The sequence below is a fragment of the Elephantulus edwardii genome, unplaced genomic scaffold (genome assembly GCF_000299155.1).
Source record: "Elephantulus edwardii isolate Elephantulus edwardi_28Jun2011 unplaced genomic scaffold, EleEdw1.0 scaffold00397, whole genome shotgun sequence".
Classification (NCBI taxonomy): Eukaryota; Metazoa; Chordata; class Mammalia; order Macroscelidea; family Macroscelididae; genus Elephantulus; species Elephantulus edwardii.
Window position 1 is genome coordinate 1261514 of NW_006400147.1, and position 24534 is coordinate 1286047.

General features: G+C 41.1%; 1 protein-coding gene across 1 annotated transcript in view; it reads right to left on the minus strand.

The window, feature by feature from the left end:
- HEPHL1 (hephaestin-like 1) overlaps positions 1 to 24534 on the minus strand; it is a 153081-nt gene that overhangs the window by 14860 nt on the left and 113687 nt on the right. Inside the window, exons 11-14 of the mRNA XM_006902366.1 lie at positions 22189 to 22401; positions 18171 to 18384; positions 13768 to 13907; positions 8028 to 8168 (exon numbers count right to left, since the gene is read on the minus strand). Coding sequence (XP_006902428.1) covers positions 8028 to 8168; positions 13768 to 13907; positions 18171 to 18384; positions 22189 to 22401 — 708 coding nt within the window. The remainder of the gene's footprint in view (positions 1 to 8027; positions 8169 to 13767; positions 13908 to 18170; positions 18385 to 22188; positions 22402 to 24534) is intronic.

Sequence of the window (24534 nt, forward strand, 5' to 3'; positions counted from 1 at the left end):
GTTTGTGCGGGGAGAAGGGTGCAACAATGAATGAATGGAATTCCAAAATCTCTGTAGATGTTCATTGAAATGAAAAATAAACAAACTAAATTTTTAAAAAAATCACTGAATATAAAAGGAAAAAAAAAGAGTTACAATGCAAAGAGGAGTACGAGGAGGGAGGAAATTCTGTTAACAATGAATGCTTTTTTTTAAAAAAAGTGAACTGGGGAAGGGGATGGGAGGAAGGGAGAGGGGATAAAAATGTGGAACAATGAATGAACGAATGAAAAATCTACCTTTTCTATATACTTTCATTAAAATCACAAAATAAAAAATTTTATAAAATATTTTACAAGGTATATCCATCAAGAAAGGAATTGAAAATAAAATAAAAATGGAAAATATTTATGAAAATGTAAAACATATATTTTTTTAAATTGAACTTTATTTCCTTCCTTGGACATAAAAAGAGTAAAGTGAATATCTGAGGAGGAGAAAGTTGTTTTCTAGTCATTACATTACCCCCCTCTGGTCTCTGGCTACCTTAATGTAGACACACATGATCTTGCAAATCATCAATAGCTGAAGGACTAATATATGAGAGAAAGAGAAGGAGAGAGAGCAAAGTTCCCACATGGGGCAGCATGGCTTGAGGGAGACTAGTGTAAGACTAGTGCTGGTGAAAGCAAGACTGTAGTGAGAGTAAGATACTGGTGGTCACGGTGGAGACACTGGCATTATTGTGAAGAAACTGTGGCAAGGTGTAATCAGAGGATCACTGAGATAAAAGGCATAGTTAAATGTTTTGCTGTTCTTGGCAGATTATTGAAGAGAAGCTGACTTAGCAAACCTTGCTGGATGATTTGGCTGTGTACTACTGAACTGAATCTGGACTTATACTAATTGAGAATTTGTGTTTTGTATTAATCTGCATTAGGACTGGTGAACTAAACCCTGGACTTAGATTGGATGGTATTCTTTGCCTCTCCCACTCTCCAACTTACTTCCCTCATAAAGCCCACTCTTGGTACCACAACTGTGAGGAAAGTCTGTGATCCAACAGTGAATATCAAACCCAGTGATTGGTGGAATTAGGTGCAGAAGCATAGGGGGTGGTGTAAGTATTTGCTGCAATGGATATTGTTGATGGAGACAGTTTGTACCCCTTTATGAAGTGAGTAGAAGTCAGATTCAGCCATCCTCACGTCACATCTGCTCCTTTCACACCACATCATAAAAACCTTCTCAAATATAATTTATTGACTAATACTCTGTTGTTGTTGTTATTTGCCGTCGAGTCACTTGCGACTCATAGCGACCCTATGTACAACAGCCCTAAACCCTGCTCTATCCTGTGCCGATCTCATTGCTTCTGACACTCCCATCCCAATTATCTCAGTCACTGAATCAATTCACCTCATAGAGGGTCTTCCCCTCCTCTGCCGTCCCTCCACCCTCCCAAGCATGATGTCCCTCTCCAAGCACCTCTCCCTCCTTAAAACATGTCCAAAGTATGTCAGACAAAGCCCCAGAATCCTTGCCGCCAAGGAGTAGCTTGGTTTAACCCTCTCCAGGATGAGTTTGTTTGCTTTCTTGACAGTCCATTGTACATCCAATACTCTTCTCCAGCACCACAGCTCAAAGGCATCAATTCTCCTTCTATCCTCCCTAGTCATTGTCCAACTCTCTGATGCATAACAAGTAATTGCAAAGACCATAGCCTGTATCAGACACACCTTAGTCTCCAGAGGGACACCATTGCTCTTCAGTACCCTGGAGAGGCAAACTTCCCCATTGCAATACGTTTTTTTATTTCCTGGCTACTGGTACCAAGAGTGTTCAGTGTGGAGCCAAGCAGACTAAAGTTGTTAACAATCTCAATCACTTCAACATCCATCCTGATGCTGCCACTTGGTCCAGTGGTGAGAATCTTTGTCTTCTTGACATTGAGCTTCAATCCATACTGAAGGCTGCAGTCCTTGACCCTTTGCAGCAAGCATTTCAGGTCCTCCTCAATTTCAGCAGGCAGGGTTTTGTCATCTGCATAACACAGATTGTTAATAGATCTTCCACCAATTCTGATGCCACACTTCTCCTCATAGAGCCCAGCCTCTCGGATAATCTGTTCTGTATACAGGTTGAAAAGGTATGGACATAGGACATATCCCTGGCATATGCCTTTCCTAATTTTGAACCATGAAGTGTTTCCTTGCTCTGTTCTGATGACTGCCTCTTGGTCCAAGTATAGGTTTCACATTAGAATGATCAAGTGTTCTGGGATTCCCATTCTTCTCAGAGTCAGCCACAGTTTGTTATGATCCACACAGTCAAACACCTTTGCATAATCAATGAAACACAGATAGACATTCTTCTGGTATTCCCTGCTTTCAGCTAAGATCCACCTAAAATCAGCTATAATATCCCTAGTACCATGACCCCTTCTAAGCCCAGCCTGGACTTCTGGCAGTTCTCTGCTGATGTGCTGTTCCAGTGGTTTTTGGATAATCTTCAGTAGAATCTTGCTTGCATGTGAAATCAATGATATTGTTCTACAGTTTCCACATTCTGTTGGGTCATCCTTCTTTGAGCGGGAGCAAATATAGATCTCTTCCAGTCAGTAGGCCAAGTGGTTGTTCTCCAGATTTCTTGGCACAACTTGGTGAGTACATCCAGGGCAGCATCTGTTAACTGAAATATGTCAATTGGTATACCATCTATTCCTGGGGCCTTATTTTTTGCTATTTCCTTCAAAGCAGCTTGAACTTCTTCCTTCATCACCATAGGCTCTTGCTCATATGTTATTTCCATCTTCTTTTAATACTTCCTGGATCATTTAATATTCTGCCTAAAGCATCTTTGATTATAGCAACTCGAGTTTTAAATTTGTTCTTCAGTTCCTTGAGCTTAAGAAATGCTGAGCGAGTTTGGCCGTTTTGATTTTTCCGACTCCAGCTCCTTGTACATTTCATTGTAGTATTTTGCTTTGTCATCCCGTACCGCCCTTTGAAATCTTCTGTTCAGCTCTTTAGTATCTTGAATTCTTCCTTGTGCTTTGGGTTCTCTGTGCTCCAGTGCAATCTTCAGAAACTGAAGAAAATTAAACCAAATCCACGGGAACCAAAATATGACTTTGAGTTCATCCCACCTGAATTTCAGAACCATCTCAGGAACAGGTTTGAGGCCTTGAACACTAATGAGTGAAGACCTAATGAGTTGTGGAAGGATTTCAAATATATCATCCAGGAAGAGTGCAAACAGTTATTAGAAAGACAGAAGAGAAAAAAAAGGCCAAAATGGATGTCAGGAGAAGCTCTGAATAATAGTCTACCATAGTGATATTCCAAAGTATACTTAACTATTTCCTTATAGATTATGATTTAGGATGTTATCAGTTTTACTGAAGCAGTATATGTCTCTGATATGGGAATGATGAGTGGTGGAAAAAGCTATAATATTGTTCAAAGAATATTTTCCTGAACTCATTCTTGTGCATTAGACTTTTTCTAGTGATGCATTAAACTGTTTTTCTCTCAGTTGTTTTTTTTTTTAAATGTTATGTGACCTTTATGGCAATTACTAATGTAGTAAGTATCTTAATATATTTATGCATGAGAAGTAAAATGAAATAGAACATCCTTGTAATTATACCGCATAATTGGTAGTATAATTGCTTTCAATTTCAGAACTGAGGCCACAATACTTCTTGACATTTATTATAATTTATTATAATTTTCAATCATGAAAAATGTTATGAAAAGTTCTTCAAGTTGTGTTGTTTCTCCCTTCAAAGCCTCATCTCAAACCCAACCAGAGTTCTGTTTTCTTTACAAGTTATTAGATGTAGATGCACACAGTGACCCAATGTTCAGCGAGACACTGCTCCATCCTACCTCAGAGACATCATCGCTCTGTTTGAACCTATCGCTGTAGTCACTGTTAATCTTTCTCATTGGGGGTCATCCTCTTTTTTCACTAACTCATTTACCAAGCATAATGTCCTTCTCCAGAGACAGGGCCCTCCTGATAACATGTCTAAAGTATTTAAGACAAAGTCTTCTCATCTTCTTTTCCAGAGAATCCTGACTGTACTTCATCCAAGACATATTTCTTCATTGTTCTGGTAGGTAGTCCACAGTATATTCAATATTTTTTACTAACATTATAATTCAAAGGTATCTATTGTTCTGTCTTCTTATTCACTGACTGACTTGCACAGCAGATGAAGTCATTGACAGCACCATAGCTTGAGTTAGGCTCACCTTAGTTCTCAAAGTGGCTTTTGAACACTTTATTTAAAGGGGGCTTTTTCAGCCCATTTGCCCAATGAAATAGGTCATTTGATTTCCTGACTGATGCTTCCATGAGCATTGACTGTGGACCTAATGAAAATGAAGCTGCTGACAACTTCAACCTTATCCACTTGTGGGGACTTTGGCTTTCTTTACATTGAGGTGGAATCCTTACACAGGGCTCCAGTTTTTTAAAGATTTCTTCACAGAGACTTCCCTAATTGCTTCTAATTAACAACCAGCTTTTATGTATTTTTCCTTGCCTTACACTTTTGAGAAATATTCCTGAAATTCTTTACCACTTCATCAGGTGCAATTTATGGCACTACTGAAGTGATTAATCTAGTTTGTGCCTCCTCTCCTCAAACTCATTTTCAACTTCTGGGGAGGAAATGTGCAGTTTGAGTTCAGGTTCGAGAGTCAAATGAACTTGGTTCCTACCATTACAGATATAGGACTTAAGGTATTGTTGTTAGTGATCTGTTCTGATTTAAGGGGACTTCATGTACAATGAAATGAAACATCGTCCAGTCTGCATCATCTTTAGGATAGTATTTCTGAACCCACTCTTGAGGTCACTATATATTTTTAGTATCTTCTAGTTAGGGGGACTCAAATTTAAATGTTGCTATTGCTGTGTACTGTAGAGTCAGAACCAAACCATACCTGACCCTCCAGTAAGTTTTCAGAGGCAGTTAATTGCATGGGAGGAGATTGCCCATCCTTCTTCTCTGGAGCAGTTGGTGGCCTTGAACTGTGTGCCTTTGGGATTGCAGTGCAGCTTCTTGTCGCTAGGCCACAAGAGCTCCCCTTAAATTGCAATACTACTTCAAATTCTGTTGCGATCCATTGGATTTCTAGTGGTCAATAATTGGAACTAGATTGCCAGGCCTTTCTTCCTAGTTTACCTTAGTCTAGAAGCTCCACTGTGACCTGTAAATGATAGAGTCATTCTTTGATGCTATTTTTAAATACCTGTGGCTTAGCTTCCAGTACCATAATGGCACGCAAGTCACCATATTACAACAAACTGACTTGGTAAGTTTGAGTCGTGGATTGCCTAGAAAGAGGTAAATTGTTTACCTTTCTCTTCCCTAATATAGAGTGTGTTAAACAGACCTAACAATGTTATATTTCATCAATTTTAGAATGTACAATTTTCCCCACTTCAATATATCTGAAATCAGAATGCATCCTTCTATAAGCGGCATATAAAGATTTGTTTAGCAGGATATTTTTCTTTTTTATTTAGTACCAAACATAATGGGACACATATTTGTCTATATAGCTATATCTATCTAATCTAAAAGTCTTTGGATGGCATAAGCAGTTTGCACTAGGGACACTAACCTGAAGGTTGGCAGTCTGAGCCTAGCCAGCAGGTCCATGGATATAAGACCAAATGTTTTCTGTGTGGATTAGAGCCAAGTAAAGTCTATGGAATCATCCTACTCTTTAACACATGCAGTTGCATCAGTTGAAATTGTTTTGAGACAGTGCGCTATTATAATTTGATGAAATATGTTTGACCGTATAGATTACAATAAACTGTGGTTGATTCTGAGAAGAATGGGAATCCCAGGACACTTGATTGTGCTTACGCAAAACCTGTATTTGGAACAGGAGGCAGTCGTCAGAGCAGAGCAAGGAAACACTGAATGGTTCAAAATTCGGAAGGGTGTACGACAGGGATGTTTTCTATCTTCATGCCTTTTCAACCTATGTGAGGAACAGATTATCCAGGAAGCTGGGCTGTGTGAGAAGTATGGCATCAGGAGTGAAAGAAGATTCATCAACAATCTGTGTTATCCAGTTGACATAACCCTGCTTGCTGAAACTGAGAAGGACCTGAAGCACTTGCTGCAGAAGGTCAAGGACTACAGCCTTCAATATGAATTGAGGCTCAATATCAAGAAAACAAAGATTCTCACCACTGGGCCAATTGGCAGCATCAGAATGAATGTTGAAGAGATTGAGATTGTTAACAGCTTTACTTTGTTTGGCTCCACAAGCAACACTCTTGGCACCAGCAGCCAGGAAATTAGAAGACTAATTGCAATGGGAAACTCTGCTGTCAGAGACCTTTCCAAAGTACTGAAGAGCAATGATGTCAGTCTGGAGACTGACTAAAGTGTGCCTTATACAGGCCATGGTCTTTGCAATCACTTGTTATGCATCAGAGAGTTGGACAATGACTAGGGAGGATAGAAGGAGAATTGATGCCTTTGAGCTGTGGTGCTGGAGAAGAGTATTGAATGTACCATGGACTGCCAAGAAAACAAACAGATTCATCCTGGAGAGGGTTAAACCAGGCTGTTCATTGGAGGCAAGGATTCTGAAGCTTCATCTTACCTACTTACCTACTTAGACATGTTGCAAGGCAGGATCAGTCCTTGGAGAGGGACATCATGCTTGAGAGGATGGAGGGACAGTACAGGAGAGGAAGACCCTTGATGGTTCTTCAGTGGGGTATTGGGAGTAGGTGTATCAGACACAGTAAGACACAGTAAGATTGGCACAGGATAGAGCAGGGTTTAGGGCTGTAGAACATAGGGTCCCTATGAGTTACAGGCAACTCGATGGCACATAACAACAAATGTTCATGTCTACCTCATGGTGAAGTTGTAAGGATAACTGAGATTTAAAAAAAAATCAAAACAACTATGCGATATCATCTCACTCCAGTAAGAATAACAAAATTTAACAGAACAGCAAGCAACAAATGCTGTTGAGGTTGTGGAGAAACTGGAACCCTTATTCACTGTTGATGGAAGTGTAAAATGGTGCAACCACTGTGGAAAGTGGTGTGGCACTTTTTCAAAAAGTTGCATATAGAGATACCATTTGACCCAGCAACTCCACTACTGGCAATGTACCCTAAAGAGACCATAACTGACATCCAAGCAGATATATGCACATCCATGCTCATTGCAGCTTTGTTCACAATAGCTAGGGGTTGGAAACAACCTAAGTGTCCATCAACAAATGAATGGATAGAGAAGCTGTGGTATATTCACACAATGGAATACTATGCTGCATTGAAAAACAAGGAACTCATGCAATATTATTCAAAATGGGTGAGCCTGGAGGACATTATGCTGAGTGAAGTATCTCAGCCACAAAAGGACAAATACTGCATGGTGCCACTGTTGTAGAAAGTGACTGACATCAGGGTTGGGGTAAGACTGAGAAAAACTGGATAGATTATGTATACTGCATTGAAACAGATGAGGAAGAGAACAGTTTAAAATGATGTATAATAGCATATTATGATTATCACAGGAATCCAGAATTAAGCATAATGGAGTGCTTTTGGGGTAGGGGGGCAGGGTTGGGCCAGGGGGATTGTATACCAACACAGAAGTTTATCTTTTGCTTTTCAAAGAGAGGAGTGAACTGAGGGAGGGACTAAAGAAAAAAGTGCAACAATGAATGAATGAAAATCCAAAATTTCTGTAAATGTTCATTAAAATTAATAAAATAATTTTTTTTAAAACAACCATAAAATATAGCACCTGGCACAAGTCTAACACACAATATGAGTTAGCAATTATTGTGTCTCTTCACTCTGAGGTCCCCAACAGAGCCTTCAAAAGGCCGTAAATGCTTGTCCGTTGGTTAAATGATCATATCATAGTGGGAATGACTAGGTGATCGTTATATCACATTCAAACTAAGATAAACACTCCAAGGCCTCTCAGAAATTAAAAGAAGTGTGGTGCCACCAGAACAGAGCAGGCTTCTTGTGCTACTCACCTGGCTTTGTGATGGGTACCTGAAGTCGCTTCCCACCATCCGAGTCCTCCACGCCTTGGGCTGCGATGGAATAGGGCCGGCTGGCTTTGTTCTTAAATATGATCAGGATGGAATCGCCCACCTCTGCGTGAATCATAGGACCTAGAGGCAAAACACAGGTCTGTGTGCATTACCGATGTTCTTCCCAATAATTACGTATCTCTCTGTGTATTTGACAAAATCAAAGAAAGCTTAGCTGCGTCTTCAGTGCACTTCCTTTAGAGGGCGATAATGTATAGTATTTAATGTCACTCACTCCTGGTCTTTAAATTGAACCTGACTCACAGCTAGTCCTCCAGAGGGTTTTCAAACACTCCAACTGACATGGGAAGGGATTGCTTATCTTTTTCTAGCAGAGCAGCAGATGGATTTGAACCGCTTGCCTCTGCTTTGACAGCACCAGTCTTTATCCACCAGGTCACCAAGTAATATTGAATGTTGTGCAGTATTTGGCAACTGGACCACCAGGTTCAAATCCCATCTCTTTCAGTTATTAGAAGTTACATAATCTGTCTCAATTTCTCTAGGTGAGTTTCAACCATAGCACCTCTCTCTCTTTTTTTTTTATGTTCCACAGTTTCCTTTATTCACATTGTGTTTCATACAGTCATTCTCATACATTGCATTTTATAAAATTAATCACTATTGATCTATGCCAACCCCATCTTTTCAGGTCCCCATTGGATCATTCCCATTTCCTTCAGAGAAAGTTCCCTTTAAGGATGTTCACCAAAGAAACACCACTCATTGATCTGTTTGCCATACATACTTTGGTGGTTTGTATATTACTGGGAAACTATGGCTCTGGTATTTAATATACCAGCAGGATCATTCATGGTAGACAGGTGTGAGTGGAGTTTCCCAAGGGAGAGAGACTAAGAAGCATGACTGGTGACTGGTCATTGACTTCTGAAATAATGAACTTCTGAAAATTTTATTAATAAATGGGAACATTGTCTAATATACTGCTGGAAGATGCACAAACTACATAGTTAACATAGCACCTCTCTTATAGTATTGATTGCATTAAGGAAGAGATAAAGTCTCTCTCTGTCCCTGTTTCTCTCTCATTGCCATGGAGTCAGAATCAACTCATAGCTGAGCCTCCATTGGGTATCAGACGCTGTTAATGGCACAGAAAGAGACAGCCCATCTTTTTCCTGTGGAACCACTGGTGGATTCAACTGTCAGAGAGACAAGGCATTCAGGTTAACAATGCAACTCCCTATGTGAGTGACTGTGCCACTAGGGGGTCCCTTTGTAATACAAGTCTTTAATAACTCTCACCACTGAGAGACAGCTATATCCAATGATGTGGCAATTTTTCATTTTCATCTACTTGTGCTTAACTTTGTTGAAATAGTGTTGCATAAGATATTTGTCTTTTTGAGATTGACTTCTTTCTTCCCTACAGAGCTCTAGGGGTACAGTCCACAGAGTACCTGCTACCCCAAAGACCACGCCTTTCTGGCGGTTGGAATCTACCATTAGTTCCAAGGGAGAAAGATGGACAATATCTTCTCATGCGATTTACAGTCTCTGAAAGCCCGCTGGAGGGTCAGCTATGAGTCGTTCTGATTTTCTGGAGATAAGAATTTTACATTTATTCCAAGGAAGCTTGGTGGTGTATTGATTGAACTCTCAGCTGCTAACTGATAGCTTGACCCTTCAAATTCACCATCTGCTCTAAGAGAAAGATGACCTGGGAGTCTGCTGCCAGAGACTCCAGCCTTGGAAACCTCATAGGGAAAATCTACTCTATCTCAGAGGGCCTCTGTGGGTCAGAACCAACTCAATTGCAATGGATAAATGGGGTTGCATCCATTCCAATTTCCCAAGTCAACCTTGGTACATGGTGAGCCCATGTGTTTGTCTGAGGAGAACTACTCCTAAGGATTTCCAATGACTGATTTTTTTAAAAGAAATATATCACCACACTTATCTTCAGAAATGCCTTCAGTTTGAACCACCAAACATTCAGCAAAAGGGTAAGTGCTTAACTGTTTATGCCAAAAGTTAGAAGGGAGTTGTGGTTGCCTAGTGGGTAAGGAGTCATCCTGCCAACAGAAAGACAAGTAGTTCAAATCCACCAGCTGCTCTTCGGGAAAAATGGACAGTCTCCTCCCCTGTGATTTATAGCCTCTGAAAACCCACTGGAGGGTCAGCTCTGACTCAATTCCAACTCAGTGGTGTGTAAAAACATGAGTTGAAATCAAGTCAATAACAATGAACAACAGCATTGTAGTCTTTAAAAGAGCATGAATGATGCTATTTCGGAACATGATAAAGATAGAAAAGAGCACAATATTCCTGTTTTTAATAGTAAATTAGAATTTCAGATAGATACATAAGTATGCATATTTAAAAACTATCTTTTTAATACATCACAATCATGTGCTCACTACAGCTTAAACTGTGCTCACTTGGTTGTGTAGCACAGGAAATGCCTTCTGATTGACCGCACTCTAGTCACAAGGGTGATAATGAACTGAAGTGTGGCTGCATTGCAGCCTTAGAACAGCTTCACTGCCCCTCCCTGAGCGGCTGTAAGGGAGCAATGGGGCTCAAGCCTTCAGGGGTCTAGAGCTGTTGGGCTTTGCCTCTGGTGAAGTCACTCTGTCTGTATCATTTTACTAAGCAGACCCAAACCAGGCCTCTTTACGGGGAAGCATAAGCCCTCAGCAGTATCCCCTCCTCTGAGCTCTGACCACACACACGTCCACACTCAGGTGTGTGAGAGCACACACGCTCCAGGGAAGTGACTGTCAGCTCAGATCACCCAAACAGCAAGGCTCACGTATATTGTAGTGAACAATTTTGCATTTTTTCGCCACATTAAAGATTCTCCTTTTAGAGGCAGCTGGCACCTGAATCCCTCCCAACCCCACCCTCCTGCAGAATCAAAGATTCTCTGCAAATTTACAATCCCAGACAGAGATGAAGCACCTTATGTGTGCACTGCATGTAGAGATTAGAAGTAAATTAGCACAAGAAAGTCTGTGCTGCCTTGGCTTAATGCATTCATCTATCCAGTGGTTCCCATGGGACTGAATCATCTGATGAAACAACCAGCCTCTGGTGCCAATGTTAAAAGGCTGGAGAGATCCAGGGGAGGGTGAGTGGACGAAACACTTAATATCTTTTCAAAGTAAGAATCAGGCGTCTTATTTTAATATTAAAACATTTTAAATTTATATTATTTATATGTTAAATTGTTCATTTAAAAGGGGGAAAGGATTTTAAAAAGTCAACTGCATTGTGTGTATGTGTGTGTCTGTGTGTGTGTCTGTGTGTGTATGTTTTGGTGAGCCAACTCATAGGTGACCTTCTAAAAGGCTTATAGAAGGTAAAAATTACATGGAAGGAGATCACTCATCTTTCTTCCACAGAGCAGCTAGTGGAGACAAACCACTTGCCTTTGGGTTGGCAACAGAGCTAGGCAACCAGAGCTCCAAAGAAAGTATGCACACCCATGTTTATTACTGTGTTACTCACAATAGCAAAGAGCTAGAAGCAACTCAAGTGCCCATCAACAAATGAATGGATAGAAAAAGGATGGTACATTCACACAATGGGATATTATATCAGCACTGAAAAACAAGGAACTCATAAAATATTACACAACATGGGTGACCCTTGAGTACCTTATGCTGAGTGAAATGTCTCAGTCACAAAAGGACAAATACTGCATAACACCACTGTTATAAAATAAAACTGACATGTGGGTTGGGGGAGGAAACTAAGAGGGGATAAATAATGAACACTGCGTTGGAACAGATAAAGGAAAGAACTATTTATAAGGAATATATGATTAGGCATTATATGTATGACAATAGCCCAGAATAAGAGGTACATTGCAAAGAGGACTGGTGGGAGTGGAAAGGGGGAGAGGTAGGTAATTGTGCAACAATGAGTAAATTTTTTTTTTCAAAGTGAACTGGGGGAGGGAGAAGTGAAGGAGTATAATGCAACAAAGCATGAATGAAAATCTAACCTTTCTGTAAACTTTTGTTGAAATCACAATTAAAATTAAAAAAAATAAAAAACAGATGAGGGAGAGAACTGTTTAAAAGAGATATATGATTAGGTGTTATTGTGGCATATTATATATGACTGGAGTCCAGAATGAAGGCAGCATAGTGGAGTGACCTGGAGGGAGGGATTGTATAACAATGAAAGAATTTTTCTTTTACTTTTCAAAGAGAAGAGTGAATTGGGGGTTAGAGGTGGGCAGGGATTAAAGTGCAACAATGAATGAATGGAAATCCAAAGTTTCCATAAACTTTCATTAATTTTAAAAAGAAATTATACACAAATAAATAATAGGTTGGGGTGGGTTTTGTGTTGGGCTGTTTTGTTTTGTTTTTAAAGTATCTTCTTGATGAAGAATTCAGGTAAATTCCAGGTGAAGAATTCAAGGAAAACTGGAAGTGGTTGTCAGGTCCCAGGTCAGGCAGCTCAGGGCTCCACAAGCCCGAGGCTGTATGAAGGCAGGTTCAGTGGGTTCTGAGATGGGATAAGGGCATTCTGAGTTGAAGTCAGCCAAACATTTGGGCCTTGAAAACCCTCTTGTAGAAGCTTTTTTTTCCTTTTCTCATAGATTTTTTCCTCCGCCCCTCTAAATTTTATACTGATATATTTACAAAGTTTGAATATATTGTTTTTCACAAAACATCTTTTCCATTTCTTCACCCCACCCACCTGTCGAATTTCACAACCCTATGATTAACACCCTATATCCCCACTCATTCTCACCCCTCTCTTATAGATCTCTTGATAGGGATAAATTCTGTGCACTTAATCTGAGGCCCTGAAGAATTTATGAAAACATCCTGCCTGCAAATCTGAGACAGTAAGGTGTTTCTAATTAAAATTTCCTAGCTTCAGCTGAGGCGGGCGGGGATGAACTGAATGCTGCAAAAAGACCATCAGAATAACAATTGGTTAAACGATTCTGATGATATAGATTCCTGTCTGTGTGCTGTCTGAGTCTTATTATGACTTCAATTTGGAATGAGGAGTCCTTGGGTTAGCCCAACTGCTAACCAAAACACTGGAGGTTCGAGGTTCAAGTTTTCCCAGAGGGTCCTTGTTCTACCTTTGTTCTACTATGGGTTGTGGGGTTTTTTTCCTTCTTTTTTTTTTAATTAAATTTTATTAATTTTAATGAACATTTACAGAGATTTTGGGCTTCCATTCATTCATTGTTGCACTATTTTCTCTACCCTCTCCCCCCAGTTCGTTCCTCTTCCCCCCCTTCGAAGATCTGTTTTAATTGTCTATGGGTTTTTTTTCTGTCATTGAGTCAACTCATAACTGACCCCCCAGCAGGTTTCCAGGGGCTGTAAATTGCAAAGGTGGAGATTGTCCTTTCTCTCACAGAACTTCTGGTCTAAACCACCTGCCTTTGGATTGACAACACAACTCCTTACCCACTAGGGCACCAAACCCTGACCACTGGTCTACTTCCAAAAAGTCAGCCATTGAAAACCCTGTGGGTGCATTTCCACTCTGCAGCACAGAATCACCACGAGTGGCACCTGCTGTGAGCTGAACACACAGCATGCTCTCTGGTAACAAGGGCAGAGAGACTGCGAACTGCAGCCAGGCTCTTTGGTCCCTCCCATCCAGTCCCAGGACTCCCCAGGGGATGCTCTAAGGGGAGGGGAGTGGGACGCCCACCAATGGCACCTGAGCTTACCCAGAAGTTCTAAGTGCTGCTCTCTTGGCCGACGGGCTTTGATCTCCACAAACTCCCCATTGGTGTATTCCCTGTAAACCACCTTCTTGTACTGAGAGCCAATCCAATTGTCAGTGTGGTTCATAAATATATCTCCATGTCTGCAAATGAGAAGCACAGGAAATCAAAGTTGGAAATTCAAGGAGGGAGACCTTGCACACACTGAATGATTCAAAGGTATATGCCAGCTCATTATTTTTTTCTAAACCAAAAAGCTTCACTGTCGTGGAGTCCATTCTGACTCCAGCAACCTTGTACACAGGCTGCCTCAGCTTTCTCCTGCAGTGGCTGGCTGGGGGTTGATTGCTGATCTTCCGCTTAGTAGCTGATCACTTAACCACTGTGCCACCAGAGCTCTTCTTTCCTTTTGTGGTGTTGTTATGTACCCTCGAGTCAGAACTGACCCATAGCTGATGCTCCGGACAATTTTCATAGGCAGTTTAATCATATGGTAGAAGATTGCCCATCTCTCAGAGCAGCTGGTGGATTCAAACCTAGTTCCTTCGGGTTGGCAGTGTAACTCCTTGTAGAGCTTCCCAAACCAGGTTGTGATCAGGCTCTCACTGGGGAGCTAACATTTGCACCCTCCTCCTCTGGGAGGGGAGTAAGGAACCTGCATATTAAAACTTACTACTACCTGGGTTTAACACTGACAACATGCATAAGCATATACGTGCATGCACACACACACTCCCTACACCCTTCATCAACCTGAATTTCCCACATTTCACGTGCATCTTTCTGTACCTTGTTACCCTTACATTTTTAAATATCTCATGAAAACCCGTGAGTTGCATATCATGTAAATAAATATCCGTGTGCAAATACACATATATGAAATATGTATATTTAATCTACCTCTGAGTCCTTGCACCTTTATCTCCTAAATAGCATGTCTCATGTCCTCCGTTTCCCTCTATTAAATCTCCTGCTCCCTAATCACAGCCACCTGCATTGTTTAACTAAATTACTTGGATTTGTTTATTTTCTTTCTTTTTTTTTAAGAATTACTTGGATTTGTTTCTAATTGGCCTCCTGCCCACTTATACTCCCTTCTGTCTGCTATGGGTCGGTTCCGACTCTATGGTATATAAAAACAACAACATCTATTACTTAGATGCAGGCAGAATGATCCTAAATTATTCATTTAACAAACTTAGTCGTTATACCAAATCCTCTTCTGGTTTCCACACTTAAACTCCTTGCTCTGTCACTCGAGCCTCCTCATTACCTGCCTTTGTCAATACCCCCATTTCCCATCAATGCTCCCTACACACTATTCACTCAGGTCATTTAAACACACTCTCTTGAATACAGTGTGCTTGTTCTCAACTTCATCTTTTACATATGCTGTTCCCTTCATCCAGAATTCTCTTACCTCCTCTTCAACTGGTCTGCTCTGTCTCAACTTAAAGACCACTTCCTCCAGGAAGCCTTCTTGACTACCTACCTCACCGCATCCTTCCCCTAGACTAGCTATGTGCTTATGTCCCCATCACAGGGAGCTTTGGTGGCTAAGCAGTTGCATTCCGAGTGCAAAGGCAAGTGGTTCGAAGCCAGCAGCTGTCCTGCAGGAGAAAGATAGGCAATCTCCTAAGATGGGATTTACTGTCTCTGAAAACCTGCTGGAGTGTCAACTAAGGGTTGGTTTCAGTGCCATGTGCCTCACCACACTCAGTACACTTGCTCTAACACCTTCCTCGCTGACCATACACTTAATCTGTGCTTCTTGGCACAGTTTTATCAGTATTTTGCACAAAGTCTAGTAGTAGCAGATATCACATATCTTCGAATGTGCCTACAGACACCTTCTACCCTAGACACTATGTTTTCCCAGGGAGGGGAGGTTTTTCTTCTGCTTTTATTTTCCAGGACTGCTGATAGTAAGTGTACTGGTGAGGAACACAGACCCTAAAGCTATGCTGTACTCCCCCTGCCCCCACTTTTCTTCCTCTAACGGGTGCTCAATAAACATGAATCTACCGCACTGGAATGCTGTGGGCACTAAATAAGTAATAGCTACCAAGCTCTGTGTCAGTCACATGTTAGCATTCTTCAAGTGTCTGCTTTATATCCTATAGGCTGCTGCTGTGAGGTGCTGGGCATTAGCTGACGGCACAAGTCAGTTCTAACTCATGGTCAGTTCTGTGTTAGGGACCACAACTGAGTTCCCCAGAGCTTCCTTGGCTCTGACTTTTAGGGAAGCAGATCATCAAGGCCTTTCTCCTGCAGTGTTGCAAATCATTTGCACTGATCCATAACCTCATGTCAGATAAGGATTGCAAGGGCCCCTAGTAAAATGCTGGTGGTTAGCCCAAAACACTAACACCCACCACTGATTCCAACTCTCCACTGGGTTTCTGAGACTGTAAATTTTTGGAGGAGTAGACTGCCCACCTCCCTGCAGCAAAGATGGTGGATCTACACTATGCACTATGCCACCAGGGTTCCTTGATGCCCACTAGATGGCAGTTACATTCACAAATCCAGGATGGTTGTGTTATAGGAACATCAGTCCACAAGTACAGGAGTATTAAGAATGCAGCAACTTAAATGTTGTATTCAACAACACCCCATCACACACATTCCTGCCTGGCCTTGTGCAGAGGGCCCTATGTGTTGTCTTTGAAACCCCAAGACTTCCCAGTTCCTTCTTATGAGGCTTCAGAGAAGATTTCTAGTTTCCTAGGGTGGGACAGGGGTCTGTCTTGACCATAACAACAATGTCTCAGGGATTACTGTACTGAGATGGCCGTGGGGGAGGCCAGGGGCACAGCAGCAAGCCTATATCCCAGGCTCCTATAAGCAAAGGATCTGCAAGTAATCCACCGCACAAACTTGGAATGTGAATTCAGTAATAATTTTTTATTTATAGAATGTGCTGTGTTTTGAGGGAGCTGGTAATCCATAGGCCATACTTCTCTGGTGGGTTGAATCCACCACCTGCTCCAATGGAGAAAGATGAATAATCTCTTCCGGTGTGATTACAACTTTGGGAAACCAGTTAGAAGGTCAACTATGAATTGGTTCTAAATGGACAGCAGTAAGATTGAATGACTTATATTGCCTGTACCACAATAATATAAAGCTATTAGTTCTTTAGTTATAATAGCCTGTCATTTTAAAAATGAAACAATCATTTTAGAAAAGGCCATGCTAGTATACATTTTCTTTTCAACTGTACTGGCTTTGCTAGTAGTGAGAAGTAGTTTTGCCAGAGAGGGGAGTCTGGTTTAGCAAACAGACTGGTGAATGACTGAATGAATTTTAAATCTGCCTGTCCTGGGAGCCACTGGGTGGTGCATATGGTTAGCCTGCTTGGTTGTTAAATGACTAGTGCTGAAAAGCAAAGAAGAACCTGGAGTGGTAATGCATAAGTCTTTCTCCAATGAGTAAGTGTGATTTAAAAGAGTGGGGCAATTATACAAAATAAATTAATTCCATCCTAAGTCTGCTGCTGATCATGTGCACAACCTTAACTATTTACCTACAGTTTCTCATCTGAATATCGGGACAATAATACCCAAGTATCAAGTTCTGGGGAAAGGGTCTTTAGGTTTGCATCTGACAGATGCCTCTATTCCCTTTCCCCCCACTGTTTACCTTTACAACATTGTGGGAGCCAACATTGGGTGCCCAGTAGTCTGTCTCTGAGCAGGGAGAGGAGGACCTCTGGTGTTCACAGACACCTTTGTGATGGGACACTGCTCAGAGTCCACTGATATGTGTCATAACTAACAGTACTTTCAAGGAAGGGTCAGTCTTGCAATTTGTTCTGGTACCAGATCCAGTAAAGAGTGCTTTTCCTAACTCAACTTTTCTGATATAGGGCATAATAGAAGGAGTGGCTTGTCCTAACTCAACAAGGGCATCTTTAGGCAGTAGCCTCCTACCTGTCCTTGGTGATACCACCCACCACCACCTGGATAAGGGATGAGGCCGGGACCTCACCCTCAGCTCCCTTCCTTAAGGTCCTCAGACTCCAGTAGCCCATCCTCCAACCCTGGATCTGGACACCATTCTTACCTCCCTGGGCCCTTTTGTATCTAGTCCCACTCTCATTGTGAGACCTTCCTTTCTCCCAACCTCTTCCTGCTATGTGCCTACTCAAAGGCACATTCATCAGACAAGGCCATGGTACAATAAGCCACCAGTGGAGAAGAACTCAGGACCTTGCAGGAGGATGCCCTACAAATGACTTTAGACTCTCTGTAATGAGGTTGGGCAGCTTTCCTAATTTTTGGTGCTGATAAGTAGACGTCTGCCTGCCAGAATGGGGCAGACTGAAGTTTTTCATGTTTGATAAATGTCTACAGAGCATGTACCATCCCACCCAAGAGGCTTGGCGGCTTCGCCTGTGGTACCTTTCCCCTCCTGCGTCCAAGTGCTGCTTTTCGAACTCCCAGTTTTTGTTAGGGGCATAATCCCATTCTACCTCTTCAGCAGCGACGTAAAAGGTTCTTATCATCCCATATGGCTGCTCAGACGGGTCCTTGTTGCTGCAGCTGTTGACTTCGTAGATCTGATCCATGCCTTTGTTGAAGTGGTGCATAGTGGAGCAAAACACCCTGAAAATGCCTGAAAAAGAAAAGGCCTGCTGTTGCAGGGGGCTCAGTGCATTGGTGGATATGTCTGGAAAGCTTATGCTTTTTTATCTCAAAAGAAATAACCAGCAAGATGAATATTTTTAAAATAACATTTTTTTAAAATTTTATACTAGTTCATTTACAAAATTTGAATACATTGTTTTCAAGATCAAAGTCTTTAAATTTCCCTCACCCTCCACCCATCAAATTGTACAACTCCATGATTAATTCCCCCCTTTACATGCTCAACAATTTTTATAGCATTTTAAATTCAGACCCCAAAAAGGAAATAAATTACTTGAAATGCTTTTACTTCTGAAAAAAAGAAAATACAATGTGGAATTCTTTTTTTAATAGAAGAACAAATCTCAGAATGTTTCTGGCAAGAACGTATTTCTCCTACATGAAGGATATTACCCCACTTACTTGAACTAGGCAAATGAAAGCGGCCAGAAGGACCCCTGATGGCACAATGAGTAAGCACTTTGTTGCAAACTCAAAAGACCAGAGGCTCAAAGCTATTAGCCACTTTTCAGGAGAAACAGGTGGCAATCTGCTTCCATAAAGATTCCAAACCCAACCCAACCCAACCCAACCCAACCCATTTCCAGGGAGGTCATTCCAACCATAGCAACAACCCACTAGGCTACGGTTGTGAGTCTTTACAGGAAGCCTTGGAAACCCTACAAGGCAGTTTTCTCCCTGTCCTCTAGGGCACTACAGGGAGCTCTGGTGGCCTAGTGGCAAGAAGCTGTGCTGCAATCCTGAAGGCACACGGTTCAAAGACATCAGCTGCTCCTCAGGAGAAGGATGCACAATCTCCTCCCATGCAGTTAACTGCCTCTGAAACTACGGATTGGTTCAAAATCAACAATACACAGTAACGTTATAGGGTGCTACAAGCTGGACTTGCCATCAATGAGTATAGAGACCAAAGCTTACTAGTGGTTACCAGGGATAGGAAGGAGAGAAAAAAAGAGGAATTTGGTTGCATAGAGGATTCTCAGTTTCTATCGGTGATGATGGAAAATGTTGGGAAAAGATAATATCAGTTGTTATGCACTGTAAAAAGCATAATCAGTAACATTGAATTGTATGAGCAAAACTTGAATTGGCCACTGAATCTTTAAATTATATATACCTATTAAAAGATAGCGACTCCTGGAAAAATTGCTGATGCACATGATTAGGCCAGCTCAAGAAGAAAAAATTAGCTGTAAGATTAAGAGTCTAGATAGAGTTCCAATTAGGCCACCCTTTATGAAATCATGCATTTTTCCCAAAGGATTTCATAAACTATAAACTGCCAACACATGTAAGGCATTATTACTTTTAAAGCCAAATATATTACTTCATTAAGCCCTTGAGCAAAAGGTGTTCTGATTCCCAGTGGTAGGTCTACCTTATGCCAGACAAGAATAAAAAGAAATCAGCTAGCTCTTAGATTTACCCACTTACTTCCAACATTTGAATCTGACTGAGAAGTCAAGCATTTTAAACTGAATTTTCCAGATGCATTGACATTGGGGAGATACAGACTACTAGGGCTCACTGTCAGATCATATATAACAAATAGAAGTCTTGGCAGATGTTAACGTTTAATGAAATTATTGGCCCTAAGCAATTTGTTTGGTTTTGAATATGTTTGAAATGATTGGTCCTAACCACTATGTGTCCTAACAAGGAGTCCCTGAGTTAGGCTTACAGTGAATGCATCTCTCTGGTAATTAATAGCTTAGAGACTTGAGTCTGCCCACAAGTTCCTGGGAAGAAAGACCTGGTGATCTATTTCTGCAAATGCCAAGGAGCACAGGTCCACCCTGACACACTTCACACCACCTTGAGATGGAGTTGAGTCAGCAGCAACTGATTACCCTGCTGGTTCCACTTTGTCCTTAGCAGTGAGGGATCTGTGCTCCCAACCACAAAGCACAGAGGGAGCTTCTGTGTCATTTCACAGGTGACAGTACTGACCAAACATTATTACCCAGTCAGTACGAGGAAAAACTGCAGTGCACTGGAGAGCCAAGGACTCCCAGGCCCTGACAGGGACCTTCAGAAGAAAGAGCCTCCATGATATCAGGCTGAACTAAACAAAGACTTGGAAAGTGCTCCCTCCCTCTATCAATGCTGCCTCTTCCCAGGGGAGTTCATTATGCATTCATCATGGTGGTTCCTCACTGGGTAAGCGATTATTTCCTCTGAGGTCAAGGGGGAAATGTTTGAGTGGCAAACTAGTCTAATCTACGGATTTTGCTCATTCTGTGGTTTAGCAATAAGGGAAGGAATAGGCAAAATGACCAACTTTGTAAGCAGTCACAGATTCATGCTTACTGCTCTTTATAAACCAGAAAACGTTATCCCGAAACTCAAAAATATGTGAGAAAAAATAAGTAACAAAATCGCTAAAATTATTTTAGCCAACTCTTCTATTTAGTGTCTGTTTCTATGGATTAAGATAATGTGACATGTTTTCCATTTCCCTCCTTTAAACTTGGGAAATGTATTTAAAGGAAAATGAAACCTTATGTTCAAGGCATTGCTTGCTTTGAGTGACCCATAATTGATCAACTAGACTAAGGTAAGAGCTGGAGTACTAGGACAGATTGTAGGAGCTCCTACATGGTCATTCTTAGACAAAGAGGATCAAGGTCTTCACTGATGAGACTGGAAAGCCTCTAAACCGTAATTTCTAAGTTGAAGCAAAGCAGAAAATCCATTAGTGAAAAAAAGAGAGTGGACAGACTCCTCTCCTTTTGCACAGCCATGCATGCTATGCATATTGTCATGGAGCACTTTCTACTATTTAAAATGCTCTGGCTGACTTTATAAGGAAGGGCCATGGGGCAGGTACTTTTCTGAGCCCTCCAGGGACTCCAAACTCAATGCAATCTACCTTCTGGGGAAACTCGCTGACATTGAGTGGATTCCAACTCATAGTGACTCTGTAGGACAGGACAGAACTCTCCGTAGTGTCTCCAAGGCTATGCTCTCCACAAAAGCGGACTGCCTCATCTCTTTCCTGCAGAGTGCCGGAGGGTGTGGGGTGTGTGTGTTTTCAATCCTCTGAACTTTTTTTGTAGCAGCTGAATGCTTTAACCACAGTATCACCAGGGCTCCTAAAAGGTGCTCAGCAATATGCAAATGGAGAATTGCAAAGCCCCCATTGGCTCCTCAAGACCACTGTCCATCTTCTGAGAAAATCAACCAGGTCAAGTCCATTATGAGGAAGCACCCCTGGGGTTGTATGCCTGGTAGATGCTTCATCATAGCACCTAGGGTGATTCTGTGCTGCACAAGAGCAGTGGGATCTTCTTTCTTGGAGCTGAATTGATTCCAGGCATGAAGCTAGGGTATCTCGCTGGGATTTGTGGGGCAAGGCATTTAGAGGGCTCCCATTTCTGCTCTGCGGATGCTACTGTAAATGATTCTCTTTACACTATGCATCATGTAAAATGTTTAGATGATCCTGGTTAAGACAGCACCCATTTCCATATCCCTCTGACCAGAATAAATCCTAACCAATTTTTTTTAGCTACAACATTTCCTTCTGAAAAAGAATTTTGTTTTCCTTTACAATTTTAAAAATATGCTGCACAAGTGATGTTTCATGCTTTGTTATACATTGGGTTAATGTAATTTCTAGTTCATTTCCAATATGTATATTGCAAAAAAAAACCACCAAAAAAACAAAACCCAAACCAACAAACCCCAATACAATACCGTATACCCAACACCCATACAAACCTCTAAGAAGATATGCCTTAAGACAGGAGTAGAGTCTCGCCCACTTTACCTGCACGGTCTGGCTGCATGAATGCTGTTGTGGAGATGTGGGGGAACAGGGCTAGGGTGTCACGGTGAGTCCCACGGAGGTGGATTGTGTTCCCTTGGAAATAAACTCCGTGCATGTCAGTGTCAGTGCCCATTCCCATCATATGCCAGGAGACTCGATCCTTCTTGCACATTGATAGGCCTGGCTGGTTACCATACATATAGCCATTAATAGCTTAAGTGAAAGGAAAAACATTGTCAGAGCCCACTCGAATCATGCACACATACTGAGAATGTACCATCTTGACCAAAGAAAGAGGTGTCAGTGGGGTGCAAATAAGAAAACTACTTACAGAAGATACTATTATCATCCTATTGTCAAATAAAATGACTTTTTAATGGCTGTGTCTATAAAACCTGTATGTGGGGCCATAGTCATTTTACTTAAATATTTGGAATTCTTAGTAGAAATTCCAAGAAGCCCTGAGGCTGCTTCTGGGTAGAACGCTGTTTCTTCTGGGGAAACAAATTTTGATAATGCTTTTGCAAACAAATTAGTTAAATTTTCATCACAAAAATATTTAATTGGCATCCTTTTAAATCAAGTTGCTAATAAATCTAGTCCTTCTCCTGTCTTGGAACTTTTATCTAAAGTATCTCCTTAAAAATTAATCCATTCAACAAATATCTTTTGATTCTAACTCTGTAATAGATGCAGTGTGCCATGGATTGAATTGTGTCTCCCTAAAATTCACATATGCAATGATTTATCAACACGTCATTGCCATCACCCAACTCATAGCTGACCCTCCATTGGGTTTCCAAGTCTATAAACAATCACATAGGAAGAGATTGTCTGTCTTTCTTCCATAAAGTCACTGGTGGATTTGAATTGCCAAAGAGATTCAATCTTTAGATTAGCAACGTGACTCTTTATAGACTACACCACCAGAGCTCCCCAATGATATTTTAGTTGGAGGTATGTAATGATGTTCCATGATCTGATGAACCAAATAGTTGCAAAAAGATTAAGGGTGGAATGTAACACAGTCCTAATCCTATGCAAAGATAGTTTCTCTAATGCATCCATTCTAATACCTTTTATTTCTTTAGCTGGGGACCGCAGTCCCACGAAGAAATAACTGCCAGGAATAGAGTGCATCCTTTTGGATCCAGATCTCTCTCTTAGCGAGCTCCTTGATCCCAAGGAAGGACAAGAGACATAGAGGTCTCCAAGAAACACCAAGCCTACTACATACATTGAAAGGAACAAGGGCTTTTCTCCAGAACTGAGAGAGCCTGAGGCATTCCTCTAGAACTCACATCCTGAATTTGGACTTCTAGCCTTCTAAAATGTGAGAGAATGAGTTTCTGTTTGTTAAAGCCATCCGCTTGTTGTATCTTTGTTGTAGCAACACTGGATAACTTAGAAACTATGTACCACACAAGGGGCTTACTCTTTGGTACTGTTGCTGTCTTCCTGTTCCTGGTGTCATGTAAGCAAAAAGAAGATAGAACTTAATTTTTAATTAACATGAACTTTGAATTAAGAGAAAATATTTTCCTTAAATTTTAATATTCTACATTTACAGATTACAAAATTAAGTCTAACATTTCCAAGCAAAGCTATAGGTAGATCTGACATGGTCAACTAGGTTATTTAATGTTTTCTGTAGAAAATCTCCTTTAACTGGAGTAATTTAGCTTTTGTATTAAGGAATTGCTATGTTTTCTCATTTCTAGCTTAGCTTGCTTTTTTGTGGGCTACTATTTAATCTGTAAACTGAGCAAATAATTTGAGAAACTGAACTCTGTGAAGAAGAATATGGCATCAGAATAAAAGGAAGACTCGTCAATGATCTGTGTTATGCAGATGATACAACCTTGCTTGCTGAAAGGTTAGGAGGACTTGAAATGCTTCCTGCAGAAGATCAAAGACTATAACCTTCAATACGTCAATATCAAGAAAAAAAGACCCTCACCACTAGGTCAACAGTCAGCATCATAATAGATAAAGAAAAGAAAAATTTTTAACAATGGTACGTTACTTGGATCCACAATCAATATGCTTGGTACCAGTAGTCAAGAAAGCAAAAGATGTATTGCTTTGGGAAAGTCAGCTGTCAGGGACCTCTCCAAAGTACTCAGGAGCAATGATGTCAAGTTAAAGACTAAAATGTGCCTGAGTCAGGCCATGGTCATTTGGAAACTACAGAACAATCTCACTGATTTCACATGCAAGCAAGATTTTACTGAAGATTATCCAAAAACGACTGAAACAGCACATCAACAGAGAACTACCAGAAGTCCAGGCTGGTTTCAGAAGGGGTCGTGGTACTAGAGATATTATAGCTGATGTTAGATGGAT